Genomic DNA, 26,987 nt, shown 5'->3' with positions numbered 1-26,987 from the left:
AACTAAAAAAATAAGTATGTCACCTAAATTAGTAATACTAATATCACATTCATTTCCGCATAGAAGTGTGGAAAAGAAAGCAGTTCGAGAAGGTAAAGGTTGACTATAAACTTCTCTTCTCTCTGGACATGTGAGGGAGTACTTTTCTAGAGCTGAATTGCGTGTGCACTTTTACTAAAGCAGAATCATGTGTGTACTTGATGTATAACCTCAATTGTAGTTAATATAAATTATTTTTTCCGGACAAAAAGTAAAAAAGAAAGATCCTTAAAAAGTAGTATATCTCATATTAACCTTACATATTATATATATTAATACTAGCAAACTGTGCCTGTGCGATGCACGGGGCGTAACATGATTAATTTGGTTACTCAATTTAGTTAGTCTTTATGGTTTGTAAATTTTGCAAAGGATACCGCGATTCTCCTTATCGAGTCTCCATATTTTGTTTCTTTTCCTCTTATTTTTCTCCTTAATTTCTCAATTATTGTTAAAATTTGTCTTATTTTGGTTATGTCCGCCTCTTTTTGTATTTAGTAAGTTAACAATTCAAATATCCTACATGTCAAGTTTATAATCACAACATTCAAAGGATATTTTATTATATTATACACATTTTTAATTCAGAACCACAAGATTCAAAATTCTATCTTTATTTCTTAAACTATGTGTTTAGTCAAACTTAGACACTTAAATTGAGACAGAGGGACTATATGCCAAATGAAAGGACAATTGAGATACCGCGGACACGTGGGGACTTAAAAAGAAACACAAAGTAGAATTAACGTTAAACTTCCGAAACGTACACATGTTAGTCTCCAGCTAAGTACAATTTCATGTACTTTCTATAATAGAGTAATAAAATGAAGTGAGAAGTAAAGAAATATGATAACGTAAAAGTGGAATACACGTGTACAGAGAATAGGTGGCAAACCAAATACCTCCTCCGTCCCAAAAAGATTGTCTTAGTTTGAATTGACACAGGGTTTAAGAAATAAAGGAAGACTTTTAAAATGTGTGGTCCAAAACAAGCCTTAGATATTTGTGTGGCGGTAAATCCTCTCATAAAGCTAAATTGTTTCTAAATATAGAAAAGTGTCAATCTCTTTGGGACAGACTAAAAAAGGAAAGCAAGACAATCTTTTTGGGACAGAGGGAGTAGTAGTACTTGTTAAACGAAGTGGACCCACAAATGGAAAAAAAGGAAAGAAACCAAGTACAATTGAAATAAGTCCAAATTTAGTGTACAACTCAGACAGCTTTTTGTATAATTTGTTGTTGCTGTGTTCGTCCCTCTTGAACACTTATATATATTAGAAAAGAAAAATATTCAGCAAGAACGTGAAAAGTCAAAAGTGAACAAATAAAAGTGCACGGAGAAAATAAATGTGTCAAAGAACTAAAATTGAAGTGCATATGTGTATACATGGGAAGAGAATAAATATTCAGTACTATGACATATGTCCACGTGGGATAAAAAGGTAGTTGGTTAAAGTGTACAATTTACATAGCTTTTGGTACGAGCATTCATTGCGTGTACAATTTATAAAGCTTTTGGCACAAGCATTCACAGCTGTGTTAGTCCCGCTTGGACACTTATATATAATAGAATATCTAGTGTCATATATAGAGTAAGTGATTTTTTGTTTTTCACCACTTGATTGGGCATTGACAGGCGTAAGCAATACATTGGATATCATAATGACCACAGATGAATCCTTTTGTTATACAAGTAGATTTATCTGTGCAGAAGACATGTTTGTTGCAGACACATAGGCCCTTGTAGCAAAAAGGTTCGAACTTGGTAACTTGGTCTTTACACAAAAGGTCACAGTCACTGTCACTGTTGCAATGCACAAATCTCACATTCCTTGGTTCCACTTCATGTGATATACCTGTTATTTTCATTTCATAGAGTTGGATTGGATAATATACATACACGAAAATGAAGATTTTATATTTCATTTTTTGAGATATATATATATACGAAAATGAAGATTTTATATTTCATTTTTTGAGATAATTGCATGCACGGTGAAATAACATTAAGAACATAAAAGAAGACCAGCACAGAATAGTGGGATGGATATTGGAATCATAGGATCCTTTGGCAAAGATTTCGAGTTCGAGCCTTAGAAATGAAAAAAAATATGGCAAGGAGCGCATACCCCTTTAATGATCCTTGAGCCTTTATGCATGCGAATTCAGAGGGTAAAATTCAAAATAGCTATTTCTTGGATTTGAAATTGAAAAATATCCAATTTTTGTATTTCGAATTAAAAGCGGCTACTTTTCAGTGAATTTTCAAATACTCGCTATTTGAAAAATAGCACATATATGACTGAGCTTTAGCTGCATAGCCATATGTTCCTGAACTTGCGCATATGAAACTTCAGACATTGTGTCTCAATAAGCTAGACTTTGTCAAAACTAATTTCTGATACCATATGTTTGAAGTTGTCCCGACGTGAGAACTCGCGCAAAACTTTTACAGACATAAATTAAATAGCGACGTCAGAATTAGATATCCAGGCACTTTACCCAATATAAAACGATTATACAGAAAAATAAAAAACATAAAGAAGAGGAAAATGAAAAAGAAGGTGAGGAAAAGCTAATTATGCTGGTTCCATTAATAAAACGATGCGAGTTTTTTCATAAAAGAAGGAAAAGAAAAAAGGGGGAAAATATAGCATGCAAGAGATAGTTAATAATAAATTGTAAAAATATATGCAATTTTAGAATAAAATATAGGACACCCGACATCAAGGTAGAATAAGGCCTCATTTGTTTTCATTAAGATTAAGACGTCTGAATCTGAATGCACATCTGAATTATTAAGATGTTATCTTTAGGTCTGAATACTGAATGATTAAGACTGTTTGTTTTTCAATATCTGAATGTGCATAATGTATTTATTTAAACATAATAAATATACAATTTAAATTAAAAAGTAACTAAATAGTAGAAAATAAATACAAATTTAATAAAATAAATTATTTGATAAAAAAAATGAAACATTTATGTTCACTAGTAATGGTGGAGATGTTTTATAGTCGCGATGGGTGTTGAGTGGGGGTGGAGGGGTGAGTGGGTGGTGGGTGGTTGGGGTGAGGGTTGGGGTTGGTGGGGAGTGGGTTGGTGGTGGGAGGTGGGGGTAGTGGGGACTAGGGGTGGGTGGTGTGGGGTAAGGGTTGGTGCGTGCGGAGTGGGGGGTTGGAGGGAGAGGAAGCGGTGATGGAGTGGGGTTGAGGGGACGGTGAAGCGGGTGCGCGGGGTTCGGAGGTGGATGGGTGGGTGGGTGGGTGTCGGGGTCGAGGTGGAGGATTGGGGTTAGGGTTGGAGTTGGTGATAAAAAAGTTCCATACAAAAATACTTTTTAATGATATTAAGACTTGGTTCAAGATCTTAATGATTAAGACCTATTTAGACCCAATAAGTGTTTAGATCTTAATGCAAACAAATGCACTTAATGACTTAAGGCTCGAACCATTCAGACCTCCAATAAGTGCAAACAAATGAGGCCTAAGAGAAGTAATAAGAAGAAGAAAAAAAAAATGTAATGCTATGACTCATCTGATAATATAGAATAACCTATGTTAGGGTAAGTGATAACTATTCCTTTTTTTTTTTTTCCTTCTTAATTTAGAGGTTTCAGTTTTGAATCCTAAAAATGATTATGTCTTTTACAGAAAGTGTTTATCCCTGCAATGAGGTTTTCCGGCACAAGGTTGAATTAAGTGGACCTTAAAATAAATATCGGGTACCAGATAAAAAATTGCAAAATAATAAAAGAAATAGTAGATAGATCTATATATTTAGAGAGAGGGAGAGAGTAACCACTTGAGAAAACCAACAAAAGCAGAAAAGAAACCATCGTCTTTGGAGCCATATTCATGTGTTGAAGGCTAACAATATAATATGTTGTACGACGCATACATTTTCATGCACTAGTAATATATAATAAAGCAACATATTGTGCGTATATTAAATGATGATAATCCAAAAGGTCAAGCTAAACATTCCGTAAGTAAATTATATAGAGTTATTTTGTTATGACGGTAGTATTAGAACTAGCTTGCGTATATCTGAATTATTCTATCAAGTACTTGTTATCTTCCACTATTAATAAGAGATTTCGGTATTGAGTTTCTGAGTATGAAAAATATTCTGGCCTCTTTAAATAGACCTTGCGCGCTGCGAACCCGAATTAGTCGGGACCCTTATAATATGAATAATTCATATTATATGTGTAGGAAATTTGGGTCCACCCATAAGGGGTGCTTAAGGCCCATTAGGGTAATTAAACTTAGCCCTAATATTTCCTATATAATAACACTTACGGTGTAAAATAAGATATACTTCTAAAGTATTTTTCTGCTCTTCTCTTCTCTACAATATATTAGGGTTTAGACTGTGATTTAGGGGGTTGCTCCAATATAACGTGACAACCACCATCGGCCAGTAATTCCAGCCGCGCTTCGACTTCCGCTTCCGCTACACGAAGAACAAGTAAGTTCTCCTTTTATGGTTTACGACCTATCTAATTAGTTTAGATTAATGTGTTATGTGTAAATCTTCATTGGTATCAAGAGCCATAGGGTTGGTTTTCTGGTCTGACAAATAATTATAGATCTATTCTGATTTACTGTATGCATCTAGAACTGAGTATTTTTTTTTTTTTTTTTTTTTTAACCGTGCAATTGGAAATAATAAAACTTTGTAGTATACTAATTTAAAATTACGTTTTAACTCAGGTTAATGTTTTCTTATATCTGGATATATTTCGACTCAGAACCTTAATTAATTTTTTTCTACTGATATGAACTAAAGTTTTAAAATCTGTTAAATATTTAGATTTTAACCGATAATAGATTCTGAAATCGTTTTTCGGAAGAAAAAAAGTTTTTTTTTAGGTTGTTTTCTCAATCGCACTCGCTCCGTCACCTCCCGAGATCGCCGCCTACCACATCCGAAACGGACGGTGGTCGGCCGAGATAAGAAGGTAAAAGATGCAATGGCTTCTTCCTTCCCTCTTCTCTAATGGCAGAAGCAAAATAAAAAATAAAAAACGGAGCTTTGTGCTCTAACATGGCGGCATTAAACAAAGAGGAAGAAAAGATCGAGTTTTTTTTTCTCTCTTTCTGTCTTAAAAAAAAAAAAAAAAAAAATAGGAGCAGAGACTTTAATTTTTTTTCGAGCCACAAGGACTAAGAAGAGAAGAGAGAAGCAAAGGTTTCCCTTCTCTGATGGCTGAACTGATATGGAGCTTGGTGCTCCATCGGCAGCGGGGAAGCATAGAGAAGAAGAGATATGAAAATTATGATTTTTTTATATAAAGTGCCCAGCAGCAACATATAATTAGGAAGCAAAGAAACTTGTTTCTCTAACCCTAGCTTCATATTTTTTGAGGAAAAGATATTTTTTTAAGTAAAATTTTCATAAACAGCTACCTTTTAGCTCATTCTAACAACCTATAACTACATGTTATATATTTACAATTCGTAGCTAGATGTCTCTATATTTTCTAGCCGACCTAGATACTAAAATATAGGTAAATATAGCGGAAATATAGGCAACTGGAGCCAACTGAAATCGAACTATATTTATGGAAACAAACTGCGTTCCAATTTAAATTAAAATCACTTTTATTGTTCCCTGATTCACGCAAATATCATCCCATTCCATATCTGATCCCGTATCTCATTCAAACAGCTACACAAATTCAAAAAAAATTGAATTCAAAAAAGTACATTCATATTTTTAACCAAAAATAAAAGATTCAACGATTAGTTAAGGAATTACAAATTTTATGCCGGACCCGCATACTCATGCCTTAGGCGCACTTGACATAAGATGCGGGTGCGGCCGTATAACTTTTAATTCCTTCACAAATTTCTTGAGTGGGGGCATACTTTTAATGGACAAACTTTTATACCGGACCGGCATAAACTTGTGAAGGAATTATCAAAGTTATGCGACCGCATACTTATGCCAAGTCTCTGCCACAAGGCATAAGTATGCCGGTCCGGCATAACTTTGTAATTCCTTCTGACAAGTGTACGCGTTCGCATAAATAAATTTAAACTCGCCTATGCGAATTTTTTTTTTAATATTTGTTTTTCGTATATATTTGGGCTATATTTTAGTTGCATTTTGTCTGATCTGGTATATAAATCTTATTCTGGTTTACTGTTAACTATATTTCATATATTTTTTTACATATATTTGAAGTGTATTTAGATGAAATTTCAACTTTTGTAACACACTATACATTAAAAAATGGACTTATAAAATATATCTCAGATATATTTTATGTATATTTCGACTGTATTTAATCGGTTAGATCTTATCGCTTTGTTAAATGAATACATTTCGCTTAAAATGAAAAATGGAATGTATACATTGAAAAAATAACATACTTGAAAGAAACAACAATATAAAAACCATAAGGTGGTGTTCAACATTAATCATCCTAAAAAAACATTACGCACATGAAACGATATGTCCAAAATTAAAAAACAAAGCTAACAAAAGTCGCAACCAACTACGCTATTGTTCAACATGAAAATCAAAACACAAAAGACTTGGTGGCCTAATCAAGATCCTCTTTATCAACCGCATCGTAATCAACCAGCGGGTCTAATTGGTCTTGGAGGTTGATCGTTATCACTTGATGCATTGTTGTTTGACTTATCCCATGCATAGTCGCATAAAAGGCACCGTATCTCATACGGTGCCAATTTGCATCGAATTCGGTTGGGATGACTTCACTTGAGCTCAAGTATTCAAAGAAAGGTCGCCACATACACACCACAATCCCCGAAAAAAGTGATCAAAAATTTTACTTACGCAGACCGTAATAACCGTCAACAAAATACACACGAATATACTTAAAAATCTTAAAAATTCTGTTATGGTGAAGAACAATAAACACGACTTAACCGAAGAAACATGTGAAAAAAAAATAACAGAGAAAATATACTTAAAATGCACATAAAAAATAGATCCGGTTAATTAACAGATCCGTAATAACTATACGAAAAAAACGAACTAAATATACCGAAAATATAAGATAAATATACCTATCGCATCATCCTCATCCACATTATGTTTGGCTTTAGCAATTTTTTTCCCCTTAACATTAGCAACATTGTCAACAGCCTTTCTCTTCTTTTGTTTCTCCATTTGAGAAACCTTTTTCACTTTTTGTTGTTGTTTACTCTTCGAATTTTCACTTTTTTGTTGTTTACTCTTCGAATCAACATAATCGGCCACAGTAACGCCTAGGATCGTTAATTCTTTTTTTAACGATTCTCCGATCAAGAGCTCGCAATGGCGCTTTCGTGTTGAGAAATTCCCAAAGAAAAATTAGGAATATCAAATTCTAGTTCAATACCTCTATTTCGATAGAGTAAAAGCTTTCTTAGCCATTTCACTTGAATCTAAGCAAAAAAACCAAGAACAAACACCGATAATTAATTATTTAGAGTTGCATTACCGTCCAAACGAAAAAAAAATACTCCGAAAATATAGGTTAAATACACGGTGAAAATTAAAAATCAAGATAGAATCTTACCTTTTTTGGGAATTAGATTTGAATCATGAGTGAAATTAATGAGTAGTTAATTAGAGATAACAAAGGGAAGTTGTAGAATTGTAAAAGCGATTTGAAATTGGAGAAAATTTAGTGATATTGTGAAACGCATGCGTGAAGTTAGTGGGATAGAGAGAGAGACGTTTTTGTTGGCTTAAATTTAAGCCAGGAAGTTATCAGATAGCTTCAGTAAAAAAGCCAGTACTTGTGGAGTAAATATGTTATACTTTAGCTACTAAATATAATTATTGAAAAGTTTAGTTATGTTCATAAATAGTAATAATCGGTTATGCCAAGTAAATTTTACTTTTTTTTTAATGGGTTTGAGTAGCCTTTTTTTTTTTTTTTTTTTTCTTGGTAGCATTAGAAGACTTGGGCTTAGAGCCCATATCAATTTTCTGGTTTTTTTTTTTTTTTTTCATTTTTTGCTACAGAACTAATGAATGGGCTAAAGGCCCGGTTACACACGGCACCAGCGTAATTGCCCTTTTTGGGAATTGCGTATTTAAATTTGCCTCATATTTTCGCTTTTTTTAAATTTGCCCTTCGGCTAAAATTGTGATAGTTCGGGTTCGAACTCCCGCTCGCTCAAAAATTTTAAAAAAAAATTGCAAAGTGAGTTTAAATTATATGCCCCTCCGGCGGACTTTTAGTTATGTTTAACTAAAAGTCCGAGTGGGGGCACACTTTTGTTTTGAAGCATATATATATATATATATATATATATATATATATATATATATTTTAACTTTTTCAAGGTAAACTTTTAGTATTGCCTTAACTAAAAGTGTGTCCCATAAACATAACCAAAAGATGCCCATAACGTAAGTTTCCTTAAGCGCATAACTAAAAGTTTGCCTTATAAGGCAAAGTTAAATTTTGCTATGCCTCCTCCTACAGATTTTTAGTTATGTTTTAACTAAAAGTGCGGGAGTGGATTTTTTTTAGTTATGTTTAACTATATAAGTCCATGGAGGGGAGACTGCCTTATATATATATATATATATATTTTATTTTATTTTACTTTTCAAGGTAAACTTTTAGTTATGTCTTAACTAAAAAGTATGCCCCAAAGACATAACTAAAAGTATGCCCATAAGGTGGAACTTTTCCTTAAAATAACTTAAACTTTGCCTTATAAAGGCAAAGTCTATGCCTTAAGGAAAAGTTCTTGCCTTATGAGTATAATTTTGTTATGCATTAACTAAATTTCCGCCCCATAAGGCATAACTAAACTATGTCTTAGGAAAAAAATCTGCCTTATGGGCGGACTTTTAGTTATGCCGGATCCGCATGCTAACTTTAGCTTTTCCCAAAGATTGTATCTGGGATCCGCATACCTCCCCGACCCCGCCTTTGCGAAATTATTTTTTTATTTTATGCTTAAGCGGGGGTTCGAACCCAGAACTTCATGTATTCTCCCACCTTTCCAAGCGAAGGGCACAACTTAAAGACCACAAATATGAGGGGCAAAATTTAAAGACCACAAATTTGAAGGGCAAAAGTTAAAAGACCACAAATTTGAGGAGCAAAACTTAAAGACCACCCAAAAGAAGGGCAATCCGCGCAAAAAAATGTTTACACATTGCTGCATTTGTTTGGGCTAATGGCCTGATTTAAAAGGTTTTGATTTTATAATTTAAATCCAGATTAAGAAAATTGACTCTATGGACTTAATTTTCAGAATATAAATTTAGTATTTATATTTTTTAATGAAATTAAATTATTATCCCAACTGTTTAAAAAAAATGTTAATTAGTTTGTCAAACATGTTTAACATGTTTAAAAATGTCAATTTGTTTAACATGAGATTTATTTGCTAATTTGTTTAGCAAGTTTAAAATATTAATTAGTTTAACATTAGATTTATTTGATTATTTTGTTTAGCATGCTTAAAATGTTAATTTGTTTAACATTAGATTTTTTTGTTGATGTGCTCAACATGCTTGAAATATTAATTAGCTTGACAATAAAGTTATTTGTTTTTTTTTTTATGCTTGGAAATGTTAATTAGTTTAACGTTAATTTCACGTTAATTTGTTTGATGTGTGCTAAAGGCTAATTAGTTTAATATCATTATGGTAAAGTCTATGTTAATATTTTTAGCATGTATAATATGTTAATTAGTTTAACACATTTTATGTTAATTTAGCACGAAATATATGTTACTTGGTTTAACGTTAATCTTGCTTGTTAATTTGTTTAATATGTGTACTATGTTAATTAGTTTGACATTAAAATTTAATGTGAATTTATTAGCATGCGTATAAAAGTTAATTTGTTTAACTGATAATCCATATGGGATTATAAAATCATGATAGACAATTATGTTGCCTAAATATGATTAAGATGCTAAGCTAGGTAATTGACTAGGCTAATTTTCATAATATTTTAATTTCTCGGATGATGATTAAACATAGTGAACTCTTGACTCCATGATTAATATATGTGTTTATTACCTTAGTCAATTGATGCATAGTTTCATAATATGTATGTGTGTTGAACATAGTGCCTTGCGTTTTATTATTTTAATGGTTCTCATTATTTTTTGTGTGTTAAAGAATGACTATGGCCGAAAAACATTGTTACCGAGCTTAACGTATGGTTGAAACTCAATGGTGACAACTATGAAACTTGGAGTTTGAAAGTTCAATATGTCTTTGGAAGAGCAAGAGGCTGCGGAAGCCATTAACAATGTCATGAATGAGTTCGAGGATGGCAACACGGTTCAAGCATAGGCGTGGCCAAGTGAAGCGTATTATGCTTGGAAGAAAAAGAACTCCACCGCTCGCATTACGTTTGCTAAGCACGTTGGATGATGACATCTGGGAGTTCAAGGATCATCAAAGGGCTATGGAACTTTGATTGCTTTGAAGAATAGGTTTGGTACTGTTCGACCGCAAGGCTAAGATCTCGACGATCAAGTTTGACTCATACAAGCAAGCGCCCGCAGCATTCAATGAAAACGCATCGAGGCAAATGACAAACATGATCGGGGAGTTAAAAGATGTTGGTCATGTGTTGACCGATGAACAACAAATTCAAGCGTCATACGCTATTTGCCTAGTTCGCGGGATCATATGAAAATGCACTTGACTCATAATGAAAGAATCACAACTCGGAAGATATCGGAGGCATCTTAAGTTATGAGGAACGACTCGAGGCCGCAAAGCCAATACCGAGTTGCACACGGCAACAACCTCTAAAAACAAAGGTGATCAAAGCGAAAGAAGCGGGGAAAGAAGAGGCCACCTCAAACTCGGCCGACTCGACTGCTAAACGAGCAACGATTGAAAAAGGAAAGAATAGACGTCCCCAAACGTGTCAATGTTGCTAAAGTGAAGTGCTATAATTGTGAAAAGTGGTCACTATGCTAAGGATTGCTCGAGCCTCCTAGAAAGGTATTTCATAAAATTCGAATTAGTGAACTTTGTGTTTCTAGTTGTTTACTAAGCGAATCTAATCCTTTGTGGATTGTAGACTGGGAGCAACGGACCACATAACGGGAGCGCAATGCTTTTGTTGAATTTGCCGCAGTTTCACGTGAAAGAAAGTGGATATATGGGAAACAACAATAAAGTTGATGTTGAAGGGATCGGTACACGCAAGTTAGTCATGCGTGGCGGTCGAGACCTAATTCTACATGATGTCCTTTATGCACCAACAATTCGTCGAATGTTATCGTTCTGTTTCTTAGGCTAGGATTTAGCTTGTTTATTCATGACACTTATCTCAAGTTGACTTATGATTCAACATTATTTGGTTTTGGTCATGTGTGGTGAGGTTTATTTATTATGGATTTGGATTATGGTTCATTCAATAATAATGCTAGTTTTTCTATGTTTACTTCTACAAATAAATATGATAATGATGTAAACATATGGCATGCTAGACTTGGTCATATTGGCCAACAAAGAATGCAAAGGCTAGCGAAACAAGGTTTGCTTGCCGGCATTGAACATGTGGAATTGTCCACTTGTGAAAATTGTCTAGCGGGAAAATCTGCACGAAAACCTTTCGGAAAGCGACTAAAGCCGAATATCCTTTGCAATTAGTCCATTCCGATATCCGTGGGCCTATGAATATTAGAGCTAGGCATGGAGCAAGCTATTTCATTACATTTATTGATGATTTTACCCGTTTCAGTTATGTCTATTTAATTTCCCGCAAATTTGAAGCAATAAGTTGTTTCAAACGCTATATGAGCTTAGTGGAAAATCAATTAGACAAGAAGATAAAAGCTCTTCGAACTAATCATGGTAGGAATACTTATCGACTCAATTTAATGGGTTATGTGATGAAAAGGAATAGTTCATCAGTTGACTATCCCAAATACTCCACAACAAAATGGTATTGCGGATAAGAAGATTTAACGCTCCTAGAAATGGTTAGGTCGATGATGGCACAAGCTAACCTCCCAATTAATTTTTGGGGTGATGCTTTGCTTACTGCCACTTATGTACTTAACTGAGTGCCTTCAAAATCAGTTGCAACCACTCCATATGAGTTATAGACTGGAAGATATCCTGACCTGAGTGTATTAAGACCTTGGGGTTGTGCTGCATATACACATGATTCCTCTCACAAATATGGCAAATTAGGCCCAAGAGGAAAGAAAAGTATCTTTATAAGGTACTCTGAAAGCTCAAAGGGTTATGTGTTTATAGGTCAGCAAAACAGTGGGAGTGTAACTAAATTTGAATCATGAGATGTCACATTCTTAGAGAATGAGTTTCCTAAGAAGGCAGAGGTAGGTCAAGACCTATCATTGTTTGAGCTAGGGGATCAAGACGTACAAGGATCTCTTCATTCGAGTGGGAGTATTTTAGCAGATGATGAATTAGTTTCTCATCAGCAACCTCTTCCATCATCAGGTGCGAATGAAAGTAATCCTTCTACACTTAATAAAAGTGACCAAATGGATCTTGTTCCAAGTGGGAGCGAGATGGTCACCGATCTTGTTCCGAGTGGGAGCAGGTTAAGTGTTCTTGATCCGAGTGGGAGCAACGTTGATCCAAATAGGAACAATGATGAATCACAAACTAGACGTGGTTCTCGTAAAAAGACTCCCCGCTGACGATTTGACATTGAAGGCGGTGAATTATTTATGATGCTCCTACAAGATGAAAATGAGCCTAAAAATGTAAAAGAGGCTCTCTCATGCCCTTCTAAGGACAAATGGACAAAAGCAATGGAAGATGAGTTGGAGTCTATGAGAGTCAACAAAGTTTGGGAACTAGTTGACCTCCCTTAGGGACGCAAAACTATTGGGAGCAAATGGGTTCTCAAAATAAAGCTCAAGGCTGATGGCACAGTTGAAAGATATAAGGCTCGACTAGTGGCAAAAGGGTATACACGCGAGAAAGGAATAGACTACGACGAGACTTTCTCGCCTGCTGTTAGGTTTACCTCTCGTCTTGTTCTAGCTATAGTTGCAAGCTTGGATCTTGAGTTACATCAAATGGATGTAAAGACTGCCTTTCTCAATGGAGAATTAGATGAAGAAATTTATATGGAACAACTTGAATGTTTCATTGAAAAGGGCCACGAACAAAAGGTTTGTAGACTTTTGAAGTCTATTTATGGCCTCAAACAATCTTCAAGGCAGTGGTATATACGTTTTCAGAATGTTATCGTATCCAATGGTTTTACCATGATGGATGAAGACCATTGCGTTTATACCAAAAGATCAAGAAACAAGTTTGTAATTTTAACATTGTATGTAGATGACATACGTATAGCTAGAAATGATAAGGAGTTCATTACTGAGATAAAGTCATGGTTATCGTCCCAATTTGAGATGAAAGATATGGGTGAAGCTGCATATATTCTTGGAGTTAAGATTTCAAGAAATCGTCCAAAGAAACTATTGTATCTCTCCCAAGAGAATTACATTAGAAAAGTTCTTGAACGATTCAATATGCAAAATAGTAGCCCTGTTGATACTCCTATCAGTAAAGGCTATGCCTTGGGTAGTCAAATGTGTCCTAAGACTCCTGAAGAGAAAGGAAAAATGAGCCGAGTTCCTTATAGGAGCGCAGTCGGAAGTCTAATGTATGTTATGGTGTGTACTAGACCTGATATCGGTCAAGCAGTTGGCTTGGTAAGTAGATATCAAATCGACCCAGGTTTAGCACATTGGCAAGCAGTAAAGAGAATCATGAGATATCTGAAGGGAACTGCTGATTATGCACTTTGTTACCATGGCGACAAAGATCTGCGATTAGTTGGATACAGTGATGCTGATCATGAAAGGATATGTTTTCTTACTCAGTGATGGCGCCGTATCATGGAGTAGTAAGAAACAATCATGTATATCACTATCTACTATGGAAGCCGAATATGTGGCTCTCGCATCTAACACAAGAAGCTATGCTTGGTTGAAAAGGTTCTTGGAACACTTATTGGATATCACAACAAGATGCCGACCAGTGTTAGTCTACTGTGACAGTGAGGCTGCAATTTCCTCTACCAAGGACCCTAATTTTCATTGCAAAACCAAACACATAGATATCAAGTATAACTATGCGAGAGATATGGTTAAACGCAAGGTAGTGAACGTGAAGTATGTGCCTACAAAAGATATGTTAGCAGATCCATTGACCAAGCCTTTGTCTAGAGATGCATTTGTGAGACACACTAGGTCTCAAGGCTTGCGTAGATTCTAAGATACTTCATTTTTTTAATTTCCCCATGTTCACAAGACTGATGTTCTTTAATTATCAATAAAGTTGATTTACATACATACATATTTTAAATCTTGAATGTTGTGTGCATTCGTTACTTATTTTTTTTAAGTATGTCGGGTAGACAAGAGGTTGACCTTCTCACACAGGTAACCACCTCCTTATCTTAGTGATGAGTGGAGATGAGACTGGATTTTAAGAAAAATTATCAAATGGATAATTTGAGAGCTTTCAACTTAAAATCATGAACGTCGCATAAATAATGACATAAGGTCGTTAAGGTGAAAAACGTTCACCTAGTCTACTTACTGAGCCAGATGTGAGTTAAAAATGATATAGTAGATCAAGGAACTCAAATTTAGATACTTATGGTGTCTAAATATCATATGTACAACATTCTTTACGAGATAATGACATACGCTCCCTAGGAAAGGAGGAAATGCTGTAGCATGTGTTTCATACCATGTGTGCTAATGTCGACCAATTGGGCTAACATAAGTCCATTCTCAACTTATTGTTGTGTGAGACCCAGAGCCTTTATGGTGGCTCAAGATTTGTACCCTTTGTGACTCGGATTAGATACTTGAGACTTAGTTTGATGTTAGCTATCTTAGTGTGCTTCCAAAAGACCATGAACACAGATTCGGTCTGGCGGAGTATATCTAGAAAAGAAATTAACCTAATGTTAAGAGGTTCGTGAGAAGAGGAAGATCATTGATGGAATCTCATTAATTTGTATTCACTGGTGCACCAATTATAACTTATGAGTTACAATTGTGAATACAAGAAATAATGATATATGAGATCTTGAGATTATATCAAATGTGATTCATATGATCTGGGGTACTGCATACTTTATGATCTACTTGCAGGTTTGCACTCGGCAAGAGGCTATATACTCCTAACGGATGTATAGCACTTAGCTCTCACAGTATACTGGTCGCACGGTCTACTTCCCGGTATGAATGATTGCGGAGATGAGTTGAGAACATGTTTCTCATATTAGATGAGCACTCCCATTATGTGTAGGAAATTTGGGTCCACCCATAAGGGGTGCTTAAGGCCCATTAGGGTAATTAAACTTAGCCCTAATATTTCCTATATAATAACACTTACGGTGTAAAATAAAATATACTTCTGAAGTATTTTTCTGCTCTTCTCTTCTCTACAATATATTAGGGTTTGGCGTGATTTAGGGGTTGCTCAATATAACGTGACAACCACCATCGGCCAAGAATTCAAAACACCGCGACTTCCGACTTCCTTCCGCTACACGAAGAACAAGTAAGTTCTTCTTTTATGGTTTACGACCTATCTAATTAGTTTAGATTAATGTGTTATGTGTAAACCTTCAATATGATTATGGGATACCATGCGGGAACAATAAAAATCCTAAATTCATTTTTTTGGTGAATCGAGCAATTGCACTACTAGAAATAAAGGTTTTTTCCACCGACATTCAGTGAGATATTTGTATTACAAAATATAATTTTCCTACCTCATTCTCACTGAATCAGCTCACTGGAAAAACGCATAGTGGGAAATAAGTTCCCATTGAAACAATGGGAAATTTTTTGATTTTTTTGTGTGAAATCACTACTATTTAGGCTTTTCTCACTGACATTCGGTGAGAAATAATCACTAAACATTTTCAATGGAAAATTAGTGGGAAAATAGAGATTTTTTTATTAGCGTTGGCCATTTGGAAATTAACTTGGACTAGTTGGTATCTAAGTGATGGCTTAACGAATTTGTGTGGTAGAAAATTGTTGTGATTTGACAAAAGTCCCAGTTATATTGAGCTTATTATGATACGAGTTTTATACTCAAGCGTAAGCAATGTATTGCTGTTGTACATTTGATACATTTATGAGCTTTAAGTGATTAACATAACAATCGTGCAAGTGTTAAAGGATAGAATTAGAGGTCCCTCAGCTCCAAATCACATGAATTATGCATGCCAACTGATTTTTTTTTTCCTTTCTTTATATTTTATAACTAGTGAATTATTCTATCAAGTACTAGTTATCTTTCACTATTAATAAGAGATTTCGGTATTGAGATTCTGAGTATGAAAAATATTCTGGTAAGGAGCACTTTCTCTTTAAATAGACCTTGTGCGCTGATAACTTGAATTAGTTGGGACCCTTATAATATGATTATGGGATACCATGCGGGAGCAATAAAAATCCTAAATTCATTTTTTTGCTGAATCGAGCAATTACACTACTAGAAATAAAGGTTTTTCCCATCACATTCAGCGAAAAATTTGTGTCACAAGACATGATTTTCCTACCTCGTTGCCACTAAACTAGCTCACTGAAAAAATGCATGGTGGAAAATAATTTTCCATTGAAACGATGGGAGTTTTTTTAATTTCTATGTGTGAAATCACAACTATTGAGGTTTTTCTCACCGACATTCGGCGAGAAGTAGTCACTGAACATTTTTCAGCGAACAATTAGTGAAAAAATAGAGATTTTTTATTAGCGTTGGCCATTTGGAAATTAACTTGGACTAGTTGATATTTAATTGCAGGGGTGGCTCGACCATAAGGCCAATAAAGCAATCACTTGAGGCCTTATCTTTTCCTTAAGATGTATTTTATATATATAACAGTTGCCTCCGCCGAAAGAATTTTTCAAAACTAAAATTGATAAAATTTTATCTAAGATCAACAATGTCTCAACATAGATTGAATGGATTAGCTATATTATCAATTGAAAAGGGATTGTTAGAACAAATCGATTATAAAACAGTAATTAACGACTTCACATCTGAAAAAGCTCAAAAAGTAGACTTTAACTAAAAACATATATGATGACCTTTCCGTTGAAAAGGAAAAGGGCCTCTTTCTCTGAAGTTTGGCTTTAGGCCCCCAATGTTGTTGAGGCGGCCCTGATTTGGACGTTCAAGATATTTAAAAGAGTTAACGGACAAAAATATACCTAAACTATAACTTTTTCGCGGATTCCACATCTCAACAATCCATTATTCTCTTTACCTACATAACCTATTATTCCTTTTGTATTAAAACACACATCAATGCTGAGTTGGCCAAATATTTGTTCCCAATTGACAACAGGTGTGTGAGACCAACTCAACATAAAGGTGTGTTTTAATACAACGAGAGTGATAGTTTAGACATGTAAATGGAACAATGGATAGTTGAGGTATGAAACTCGTGAAAAGATGATAGTTTAGGTGTTTTTTTTTTTTCCATTAACTCTATTTAAAAGGGAAGTTGCTGTTGTTAAAGCCAATGATTTGGTTTAATTCCTCAATTGTATCAGCATAAGAGTTTGAAGCCACCAAATAGCTAGAGAGTTGCCATTACCTGAGGAAAAAAGGATATTAACATCAGCATAGCATAATGATAATAGGGCATAGTTTATGAACAACAGAGTGATGAATAAAATCCTTTTTGAATTGAATTATTCATCATTATAGAAAGTAATTCACTGGACAAAACAAGACGACAAGGTGAAATTTGCCAAATTTGCAAGACTTGGTTGGTTGTTGGTCTAGTCCTCAGGGCCCACATGACTCGGAAAATTTCTCTAATAAAAAACGAGTAGCGCAAAGGTAACACTACTTCTCACCACACAATTCTACAGAATATGAAAGCAAGACTTGGTTTACTTGCACAAGTCTTCGGCTTATTAGAGGAATTTTTGCACCATATTTACAATTCTGATTGAGACGTGCAAGACTTGGTTGATTTGGTGGTATTAGTATTGATATGAAAGAATGAGTAAAGAAAAGTATTTTTTTTCCCCCTTTTTTTCGTTAAAATAGATTAGAATGAAAAATCTCGTCAAAAGATATTTTAAATATCCTGAAGACCAAAAGGGAGATCTCATTGCTATTTATAGCATCAAAACCACAGGTTACTAGCCATACCATCTTCCTACTAATTTATGCAACCATGGAGAAAGCATTCGCTTCTTGTCTATTACTCTTGTTGCTTCACTATGCTATGGCTAGTTCAGCCATGACTCATACCAACATTACGACTGATCAACTAGCTCTTCTTTCCCTAAATCCCAAATCATTTCAGACCCCTTTCACTTCTTGGATGAAAGACTTGGTTGGTTGTTGGTCTAGTCCTCAGGGCCCACATGACTTGGAAAATTTCTCTAATAAAAAACGAGTAGCGCAAAGGTAACACTACTTCTCACTACACAATTCTACAGAATATGAAAGCAAGACTTGGTTGACTTGCACAAGTCTTTGGCTTATTAGAGGAATTTTTGCACCATATTTACAATTCTGATTGAGACGTGCAAGACCTGGTTGATTTGGTGCTATTAGTATTGATATGAAAGAATGAGTAAAGAAAAGTATTTTTTTTTCCTTTTTTCCCTTAAAATAGATTAGAATGAAAATCTCCTCAAAAGATATTTTAAATTTCCTGAAGACCAAAAGGGAGATCTCATTGCTATTTATAGTCTCAAAACCACAGGTTACTAGTCATACCATCTTCCTACTAATTTATGCAACCATGGAGAAAGCATTCGCCTCTTGTCTATTAACACACTTGTTGCTTCACTATGCTATGGCTAGTTCAGCCATGACTCATACCAACATTACCACTGATCAATTAGCTCTTCTTTCCCTAAAATCCCAAATCATTTCGGACCCCTTTCACTTCTTGGATGAAAGCTGGTCTCCAGCTATTTCTGTTTGCCATTGGGTGGGAGTCACTTGTGGCTCTCGTCACCAAAGAGTGAAATCCTTGAATCTTTCTAACTTGGCTCTTATGGGCAGTATCCCCCGTGATTTTGGAAACCTCACATTTCTTGCTACTCTTGACTTGGGAAGCAACAATTTTCATGGCAATTTGCCTCAAGAAATGGCACGTTTGCATCGACTTAAATTTCTTGATATAAGTTTCAACAACTTCATAGGGGAGGTTCCTTCTTGGTTTGGGTTTTTACACGAACTTCAAGTTCTAAATCTTGGATATAATAGTTTCACTGGTTCCATCCCTTCTTCATTTTCTAATATTTCCACACTTGAAACTTTGAATCTGAGATCCAATTTCATAGAGGGTCAAATCCCAAAAGTGATTGGAAGTCTCATAAACCTTAGAGAATTAAACTTGAGGGGTAACAAGCTCATAGGCTCTATTCCTCTATCACTCTTGAATGCCTCAAGGTTGGAGTCTTTAGATATATCTTTTAATTCACTTGAAGGAAACATTCCAGAAAGGATCGGCAATCTTCACAACTTGAACGAGTTGGGCATACAATTTAATAAGCTTACAGGCTCTATACCATTGTCAATTTTCAATATTTCTAAAATCGAAGTCATTGCATTTACAGGAAATAGCTTATCGGGAATTCTTCCAAATGGTTTATGCAATCATCTCCAAATACTCAAAGAGCTTTATCTACACAAAAACAATTTTCATGGTCATATGCCTACAAGCTTGTCAAATTGTTCAGAACTTCAACTATTGGATTTATCAGTAAATGATTTTGATGGACCAATACATAGTGGAATTGGAAGATTGAGTAACTTGCAGAAACTGTCCCTCAAATATAACCATTTCACAGGTATGTTCCTGCTACATTAATTATCTTATGAGTGCTAGTAGTATTGAATCTAATTACTTCCACAAAAAATTTATTGCACATGAATTGCAGGGATAATTCCGATCTCCATATTCAATATCTCCTCACTGCAATATTTGATACTACGACGCAACAATGTTAGTGGATACTTACCACGGGAGATTGACAATTTAACCAAGATGCAGATGTTAGATCTTAGTGAAAATATGTTTATTGGTACGTATTCAAACTGATAGCAAGGGTTGGCAAAAATTACAACTTATACCAGATTGAACTAAGAAATCTAGTATTCATTCTTTCTTCATGTGTTACCAGGTGAAATACCCAAAGAGATAAGCAACCTTATTGAGCTGGAGGGAATCGATCTTGCGTATAATAGTTTTAGTGGTTCACTTGCAATGGAGATCTTCAACATATCAGGGCTGAGAAAAATTTCTCTTTCATTCAATAATCTATCAGGAACTATACCATCAAACATAGGTTCTGTCTTACCCAACATTGAAGAGCTTTATTTGATGGGCTTAACATATCTTGTTGGGACTATACCTCATTCTATTTCCAATTGTTCAAAACTAACTATTCTAGAGCTTTCATACAACCAACTCAGAAAAACTTGATTCCCAATTCTCTTGGATATTTGACTCGTCTACGGGAACTAAACTTGGAGTCAAACAATTTAAATAGTGACTCATCGTTAAGCTTCCTGACTTCCTTAACCAATTGCAGAAATTTAACATATCTTTTTCTAGATTTGAACCCTCTAAATGGTATGCTTCCAGCCTCCATCGGGAATCTTTCAACATCTCTTACAAGCTTTATCGCTAGTAATTGAAAAATCAAGGGGCGAATTCCGGATGGATTTGGAAACTTAACTAGCTTATTAACCCTTAATCTTAATGGAAACAACTTGGTTGGGTCAATTCCCACATCAATTGGCAACCTAAGAAACCTTCAGGGATTGGGCATACGGGATAACATGCTTACAAGATTTTTTGGAGATAGTCTATGTAAATTGCAGAGATTGAGTGTTATTTCCTTGGGTAACAATCAACTTTCAGGATCTCTTCCAAATTGTTTAGGGAATGTTACTTCCCTTAGGGAGATATATCTAGGTTCCAACAAATTGACTTCCAACATACCAACAAGCTTATGGAATCTTAAAGATCTACTGGTTCTTGACTTATCAACAAACAACATGAGTGGTTCTTTACCTCCTGAAATTGGAAATCTAAAGGCTTTGGCACAAATGGATCTATCAATCAATCAATTCTCAAATGGAATTCCTAGAGAAATTGGAGGATTACAAAATTTGGAGATACTTTATTTAAGACACAATAAGTTACAGGGATCTATACCTGCCTCAATGAGCAACATGGTAGGTTTGGAGTTCCTAGACCTTTCTCATAATAACATATCGGGAATCATTTCCAAATCTTTGGAGAAACTTCAAAACCTGAAGTATTTCAATGTTTCTTTCAACAAATTGTATGGTGAAATACCCTCGAGCGGTCCTTTCAAGAACCTTTCGAGTCGCTTTCTTTTTCATCTACAATGAAGCATTGTGTGGTCCTTCAAGATTTAATGTCCCACCATGCCCCACTTCATCAAAGCACAAATCAAATAGGAAAAAATTGCTAGTTCTATTTCTTTTACTAGGAATTGCACTTGTATTTGTTCCTATCACCTTTGTGTCTATATGGATAAGGTATAGAAGAGGTAAAAAAGCTCCTCAAAAAGTTAATTCATTGTCTATCGCAACAACGGGAAGAATTTCATACTATGAAATTTTGCTCAAGCAGGCGATGCGCTTAGCGATAGTAATTTGATTGGTTACGGAAGTTTTGGCAACATACTACAAAGGCATTCTAAGAAGTGGGACTCTATTGCGGTTAAAGTGTTCAAACGAATCGAAGCGACATTCAAGAGTTTTGATACGATGTGAAGTTTTACGCGACCTTCGCCATAGGAATCTCGTAAAAGTCATCACCAGTTGTTCTAACCTTGATTTTAAGGCTTTAGTGCTCGAGTATATGCCTAATGGGAGTCTTGAGAAGTGCTTGTATTCACACAACAACTTCTTAGACTTGATGCAGAGACTAAGCATAATGATAGATGTGGCATGTGCATTGGAATATCTCCACCATGGGTGCTCCTTGCCCGTGATTCACTGTGATCTTAAGCCTAGTAATGTCTTCTTTGGATGAGGATATGGTTGCCCACCTAAGTGACTTTGGTATTTCAAAACTGCTTGGTGAAGATGAGAGTGATTTATACACAAAAACCATAGCAACATTGGGTTATATTGCACCAGGTACGTCTCATTCTTTTGCTTTAATTTGAACATTGATTTTTCCTTCTTCTTTTTCCACCAAGAAATTATGTTACATCTTTAAATAAACTGTTTGACTATAGAGTATGGACTGGATGGATTGGTGTCAACAAAATGCGATGTCTATAGTTACGGGATCATGTTGCTAGAAACATTTACAAGGAAAAAGCCTAATGATGAAATGTTTGAGGGAGATATTAGCTTGAAGCAATGGGTGAGTAATTCACTCCCAGAGGCACCAATGGATGTTGTAGATCTTTAACTTGGTAACACCAAATGATAGTTACTTGAAGTTAGATTGTGTGGCATCGATCATGAAAGTAGCATTGGATTGTTGTGTTGAATCTCCAGCAAGAAAGACAAGCATGAAAGATGTTGTGGGGATGCTACAAAAGATCAGGATTCAACTTCTCGCATGTTGAATATGTTCTTGGAAATTCTTGTTCCAAATTACCTTTTTTGTTGCAAATTCTTGCTATATTATTGTATTGATGTGAAGAATGTATTTCTATTTTAGCACTTTTGAAATCCTAATTAGAATAAATCTTATTATTTCCTCTTAAAATCAATGTTGCAAATTGGTAGATCACAATCAATTGAGGAAAATAATTCTTCATATTTCATGCTGTTTGGGTGTCTTTAGAGCTGTGCAACTTTTTCCATTATGTTTTAGCATCTCTAAACATTTTTGTGATGATGGAAATATTTAATAAGAGATGGGGCATCCGGTATTTATTGATTTCGCTGGAAATTTAATAGGCATTTTGGAGTAACTTTTTATTTTACTTAAAGAGTTCCATTAGCAAATAAATCTAAGACAAGTATTTTTTATGCTCTCTTAAAGTAGACTAAGCACCTATTTAATCAAGAAAGGCAAATAACAAATTTTTGTTTCCAAACACTTTAAGAGTAACAGACGCTAAACACCTGAGACTTAATAGAAATGCAAACATTTTGCAGAAATTCATTAAGGCAAAACATTGAGCACTTTGTGGAAATAATTCACAATGAGTTCAAATGGGTTCTGGGAAAAATTCATTATCAGTGGCAATAATTTAACATTAACTAATTGATTTATCCAGTGCACTCTACAAAAAATTTGAAGAAAAAGAACTTCTCTAGAAAACATGACACTTAGGAGTAGTTCACAATTGAATCCTTGAAAGGCATCTAGTGTGTATTTAATAAGTTGGGCTCTACCCTTCCCGCGCACCTCATTAATATTTGGAACCTCATTAATATTTGGAAGGAAGAATCTGAGAGTAGCCTGTGATCAACAAAATAAATCTAAGATTGAGTTTTTTTTTTTTTTTTTTTTAATTATTATTATTATGTTGTCTCAAAGTACACTAAGCACCTATTTAATCGAGAAAGTCAAATAACAACCTTTTCTTTACAAACCTTTTCGTTAACTTAAATCGACCACACATGGTGTCACACTTTATGCCATTTGAAAATCTACAGAGAAAAATGTAATTGCGATAGAACAAAAGAACACTGTATTCTAAACTAATAATCAGAATCATGCACACTTTAAAGTTCAATAGACATTGAACACCTGAGAATTAGTAGAGAACACAAGCAATTTGTAGAAATTCATTGAGGCAAAACATCGAACACTTTGTGGGCAAGAAACAAAACTTCTCTAGAAAACTCAACACTTAGGAATTACACAAACAATGAAGGGAAAATATAAGCATCATTGCTCGTAAATATTATACTGAGAAGTGCTCATAATGAGGTCCAATACGATCAAACTCATGAATGCGTGATTATCAACATTTTTATCAAAAGAAACTAGAGTCTAATCAGAATAGCCAAAGGTACGTAAGTAATTATTCAAATACTTTTGATTTGGGAATATAACAACACCTAATAATAATTAAAAATAAATAAATAGGGGAAAGGTGCAAATATACCCCTCAACTTTGCGATTTAAAGCATATATACTCCCGTTATAAAAGTGGTGTAAGTATTCCCCCTGCCATTACAAAATGGTGCAAATATACCTTTTTTGCTGACCCGTTTAAAAAAAAAAAAAAAAAAAAAAAAGTCTACCCATTTTTTTTGGTAGACATATTTTTCTAAAGCCACATGATAATTTTTGTTTCTCATGGGTCGGGTCTGATTAGTATATAAAATGGGCATACTTATTTTTTTAAAGCCACAGGGATATTTTTTTAAACGAACCAGACCCGACCCACCAAAAAAAATATTTACCATGTGGCGTTAGAAAAATATGTCTACTTAAAAAAAAATAAGTAGAGTTCTTTTTTAAAGCCGAGGGTGGCATTTTTTAATTAAAAAATTAAGCTAAATGATTTTTTAAAAAAATAAACCCCGTTAGTGAAAAGGGTATATTTGCACTATTTGTGCTAGGGCAGGGGTATATTTACACCATTTTGTAACAACAAGAATATATATACATCACTTTTTAACGGGGGTATCTTCTCTAAATCGTAAAATTGAGGGATATATTTGCACTTTTCCCCTAAAAAATATAAACTAATCAGAAAACCATTAAATGCGATTAATGGTGGTCGCAAGAAATAGGAAGTAAGGGATTTGGAACCTAGGATCACAACTTCACATGAACTGTTAATTATGCCCAAGTCAATGTTATTATCTTTTACCAAGTCGATGAGTTGGAATCCATAACTAGGGGTGTGCATAGTTCGGACTGGGATCCAATTTTTTATTTATCAAACCAAATCAATTGTGTCGGTTTTTATATTTATAAATCAAATCAATTACAATAAAATTTGTTTGATGTTTGTGAAATATGATACAAATGACACACTATTTCATATAATCATACCTAATTCAGTTCATTGTAACCAATACACATAGAACTATCAACCAAAATGCCACAAAAGGGAGAAAAGAATCATACATTGGGAACTTTAACTTTTGGGGTGGGGAATACACTTAATTTTGATTTGGATTTCATTTAAGTTAATATATATACATATATGGATGGTGGGATAAAATTGCAATACCAAACATGATGTTAAAATGTTTAAGAAACAAAAGTTATAATAAAGTTAAAGAATTTATAGTATATGGCAAACTTACACAAATAACTACCTTAAAATGTCCAACTTACTCCCCATTGTTAATATTAACTACCCTTTTATTTAATTATATTTAGTAGCTAATTAACTTTTCTAAATTATAATTGGTAGCTATATCAAAAATATATACCCAAATACATATATCTTTCTCTATTTCCAATCACTACGCATTTACGATTTTCTTTTCTCAAACCCTAAAAAACTTTCTCTCTCCCCTTCTCTCATCTGCGCCGCTATAACCGCCACCACCACGGCCTGTGCCTTCCCTCTCTCTCTCTCTCTCTTCTCCCTCTCCCTCTGTGCTCACCCCTCTCTCTCTCTTTTCCCTCTCGAAATTAGCTTTCCCCTCCAACATGACGTTACAAAGGACACTTTTACTTTTTGGTTTAGTTTTCATTCAAAAATGTGAGAAGAAGTTTGTTAATTCAATTCAAAATTTATCGGAGGATAATGGCATATTGCAGATATATCTATTTACTTCCTCCATCTCTTCTTATGTGGCTTTATTTGAATGGACACAAGTTTAAGAAAGGGGGGGGGGGGGGGAAATCCGGTGACACCATGCGAAGGAAGAGTGATTAGGATCGTACTACTTTGCTTTTTGTGGTTTATACATATCTGCAAATTTAAGATTTGTATCTAAAACCCTAAGTCTTGTAGAGGTGCGGCAGTGGTTCTGAGTGTATTTGAGTAAATACAGATGTATTTTTAAAAGGATTTGAATGTATTTCATTTATTTGAGTGTAAATACATTCAAATAGCTACATACATTGTTTTTTAATGTATTTGTCTTGTATTTTTTGAGTGTATTATTTAGTGTATTTGTTAAAAGCAAATACACTATTTTTGAATGTATTTGAATTTTTTTAATCTTGTATTTGAATGTATTTGTTGAAATCCATTCAAATACACGGAAATTTGAATGTATTTGGCTTCATATATAGTTGGAATGTACACAATGTATTTGAAATTTTATTTGAATCCATTCAAATACAGTGAATATATGAATAGTGTTTTCAAATACACGAAAATTTGAATGTATTTGGCATTTTGAAATACATAAAAAAAACCACTGAAATACATCAAAACAAAAAAAAAATCACTAAAATACATCAAAAAAAAAAAACACTGAAATACATAAAAAAAAAATAAAGGCATCGAAATACATTAAAGCTGTCACGACCCAAATCATGGATCATGCGGGCACCCACACTAACCCTCCCTGGTGGGCGAACCCAGGATAACTACCTTAATTTGATACAACATGGAATAAATACTTTCATTATAAGAAATTTCCAAAATCGGGTCTCTGAAATACAAAGAGCTTCAGAAGTTTACAATTTGAATATATGAGACTCAAAGCTGGATACGACGCTACATTTTGGGATAGAGAACAATCTAAGGAGGGCTACCGGGTTGCAATAGCTCACCCCAGCACGTCTTTTTGACGCAATGCCTCGAAACGGTCGTGAGACTCCGGGCAACAAAGAAAATAACTACTCTACACTCAAAGAGTGTGGCAAGAGTGGTATGAGCACAACACAAGGCTCGTAGGTATCATAGGCCGACAATGGTTGGTTCACGCATATAAACAAGAAGCAACTAACAAGTAAGCGGATAAGTAATCAAACACGATCCACATTTAGCACATGAGAAAGTCTTGCATTAACGATGGTCACAAGGGATCTCAATATCTCGGATTTAAAGGGGGGAATTTTCCCC

General features: G+C 34.6%; 3 protein-coding genes across 4 annotated transcripts; all 3 read left to right on the top strand.

Annotated features, from left to right (window-relative positions):
- Positions 1 to 18,510: 18,510 nt before the first annotated feature.
- LOC132037262 (LRR receptor-like serine/threonine-protein kinase RGI5) lies at positions 18,511 to 20,698 on the top strand. 2 transcript variants are annotated; one of them, XM_059427755.1, is made up of 3 exons: positions 18,511 to 19,844; positions 19,935 to 20,078; positions 20,178 to 20,698. In XM_059427755.1, exons 1-3 carry the CDS (start codon positions 18,665 to 18,667, stop codon positions 20,477 to 20,479), a joined length of 1,626 nt encoding a protein of 541 aa, XP_059283738.1. In that variant the 5' UTR covers positions 18,511 to 18,664; the 3' UTR covers positions 20,480 to 20,698. The 2 variants fall into 2 exon arrangements, with proteins under 2 accessions (XP_059283738.1, XP_059283740.1); XM_059427757.1 differs by lacking the exon at positions 19,935 to 20,078 and having other exon boundaries at positions 18,512 to 19,844.
- LOC132037263 (receptor kinase-like protein Xa21) lies at positions 20,698 to 21,640 on the top strand. The gene has a single exon (XM_059427758.1). It carries the CDS (start codon positions 20,839 to 20,841, stop codon positions 21,415 to 21,417), a length of 579 nt encoding a protein of 192 aa, XP_059283741.1. The 5' UTR covers positions 20,698 to 20,838; the 3' UTR covers positions 21,418 to 21,640.
- Positions 21,641 to 21,785: 145 nt separating this feature from the next.
- LOC132036542 (probable LRR receptor-like serine/threonine-protein kinase At3g47570) lies at positions 21,786 to 22,818 on the top strand. Its single transcript, XM_059426900.1, has 2 exons — positions 21,786 to 22,173; positions 22,275 to 22,818. The coding sequence occupies exons 1-2, from the start codon at positions 22,050 to 22,052 to the stop codon at positions 22,451 to 22,453; spliced, it is 303 nt and encodes a 100-aa protein (XP_059282883.1). The 5' UTR covers positions 21,786 to 22,049; the 3' UTR covers positions 22,454 to 22,818.
- The last annotated feature ends 4,169 nt before the right edge of the window (positions 22,819 to 26,987 follow it).

The sequence above is a fragment of the Lycium ferocissimum genome, chromosome 11, assembly GCF_029784015.1.
Source record: "Lycium ferocissimum isolate CSIRO_LF1 chromosome 11, AGI_CSIRO_Lferr_CH_V1, whole genome shotgun sequence".
Classification (NCBI taxonomy): domain Eukaryota; kingdom Viridiplantae; phylum Streptophyta; class Magnoliopsida; order Solanales; family Solanaceae; genus Lycium; species Lycium ferocissimum.
This window is presented reverse-complemented; position numbering and strand designations above follow the sequence as displayed.